This window comes from Aptenodytes forsteri, unplaced genomic scaffold (assembly GCF_000699145.1).
Source record: "Aptenodytes forsteri isolate BGI_AS27 unplaced genomic scaffold, ASM69914v1 Scaffold236, whole genome shotgun sequence".
Lineage (NCBI taxonomy): Eukaryota > Metazoa > Chordata > Aves > Sphenisciformes > Spheniscidae > Aptenodytes > Aptenodytes forsteri.
The window spans coordinates 3,072,963-3,074,051 of record NW_008794456.1 but is presented as its reverse complement, the minus strand read 5'-3'; the positions used below and the strand labels follow the sequence as shown (position 1 = coordinate 3,074,051).

The window sequence follows — 1,089 nt, the reverse complement described above, 5'->3', positions numbered from 1 at the left end:
CCGCCCTCCCCCCCCGGCGCTGGTTTTTAATAACATCGAGCAAGATGCGTTGGCTTCGTGCCCTGTGGCTCCCCAGGATTCGTGGCAGGAGCTCTGGTAGCGTCCCGCTTAGGGAGGAGGCTGGGATTTTTGGAAAACCGTAATGAGAGCGGGAGGGGGCATGGGCTGCCGTGCGCCGCAGGACTCCTGCCGCTTCCTCAGCCCCCTAAATTTGGTTGCTGTCTGCTCTCCCCCTTCCCCGAAACCTCATGGTCTGCCGTCGCATTCCCTGGGGTCGGGATCAAGTCTGCCCTGAGCGGGGTGGCCCTGGCTGTCGGGGCGATGGATGGAGGGATGGACGGGACAAAGGTGATCCTTTGGGGGACGTCCCCTCGCCCGCTTTTATCTCGTAACCCCTCATCTGTGGGGACCCCCGTGACGAGAGTCCCCGGAAGGGACGCGGACCCGGCGCTGCCCTCACCGCTGCTGCAGCAGATGCCGGGGGCCGCGCAGCTCCCTCCGCTGCCGCCGCAGGGTTTGCGTCCTGACTCGCAGGGTGTCGGCAAGAAGTTTTCTTCCCGGCACCGCAGGGTTTCGGAGGTGCCGATGTAACAACCCAGCTCTTCTCCGCAGCAGATGTTGGGACCGAAGCAGTGGCCCTTGTTCCTGGGACCGCAGGGCATGCACTGCTCGGGGAAGGGGGGGGGGAAGAAAGGCAGGGGAGGGTTATTTGGGAAAGCACCTGGGGTCAGTGCACCGGGGTCGAGCCTTTCCCCTGGTCCTTTCCTCCGTCCTGCCAGCATCTTCCCCGCCGGAGCCCCGGGAAGGCTTGGGGAGGGTTGGGAGAAGGAAAGGAGGGGGTTAGGAGGTCTCCCAGCCCGCCGGGACGTACCTTCCTGATGTCCATGTCCAGGATGGCGCGTTTGCCCCCGATGGGGCAGTTCTGGATGTAGCAGGCGGAGGAGAGAGCCAGGAGCCCCAGGAGGCAGAGGGCGAGCGCCTTGCAGGGCATGGCTGTGGCGGCGGGAGGCTTTTCGGCTTCTCATCCCGGCGCAGGGTCGTGTATATATAGTGCCGGCTCCTACTTACCCATGCCGGCACCGGCGTACA

The 1,089-nt window shown here is 64.8% G+C and overlaps 1 protein-coding gene across 1 annotated transcript in view; it reads right to left on the bottom strand.

The window, feature by feature from the left end:
- OXT (oxytocin/neurophysin I prepropeptide) overlaps positions 1-1,089 on the bottom strand; it is a 2,897-nt gene that overhangs the window by 1,170 nt on the left and 638 nt on the right. Inside the window, exon 2 of the mRNA XM_009290727.1 lies at positions 461-665. Coding sequence (XP_009289002.1) covers positions 461-665 — 205 coding nt within the window. The remainder of the gene's footprint in view (positions 1-460; positions 666-1,089) is intronic.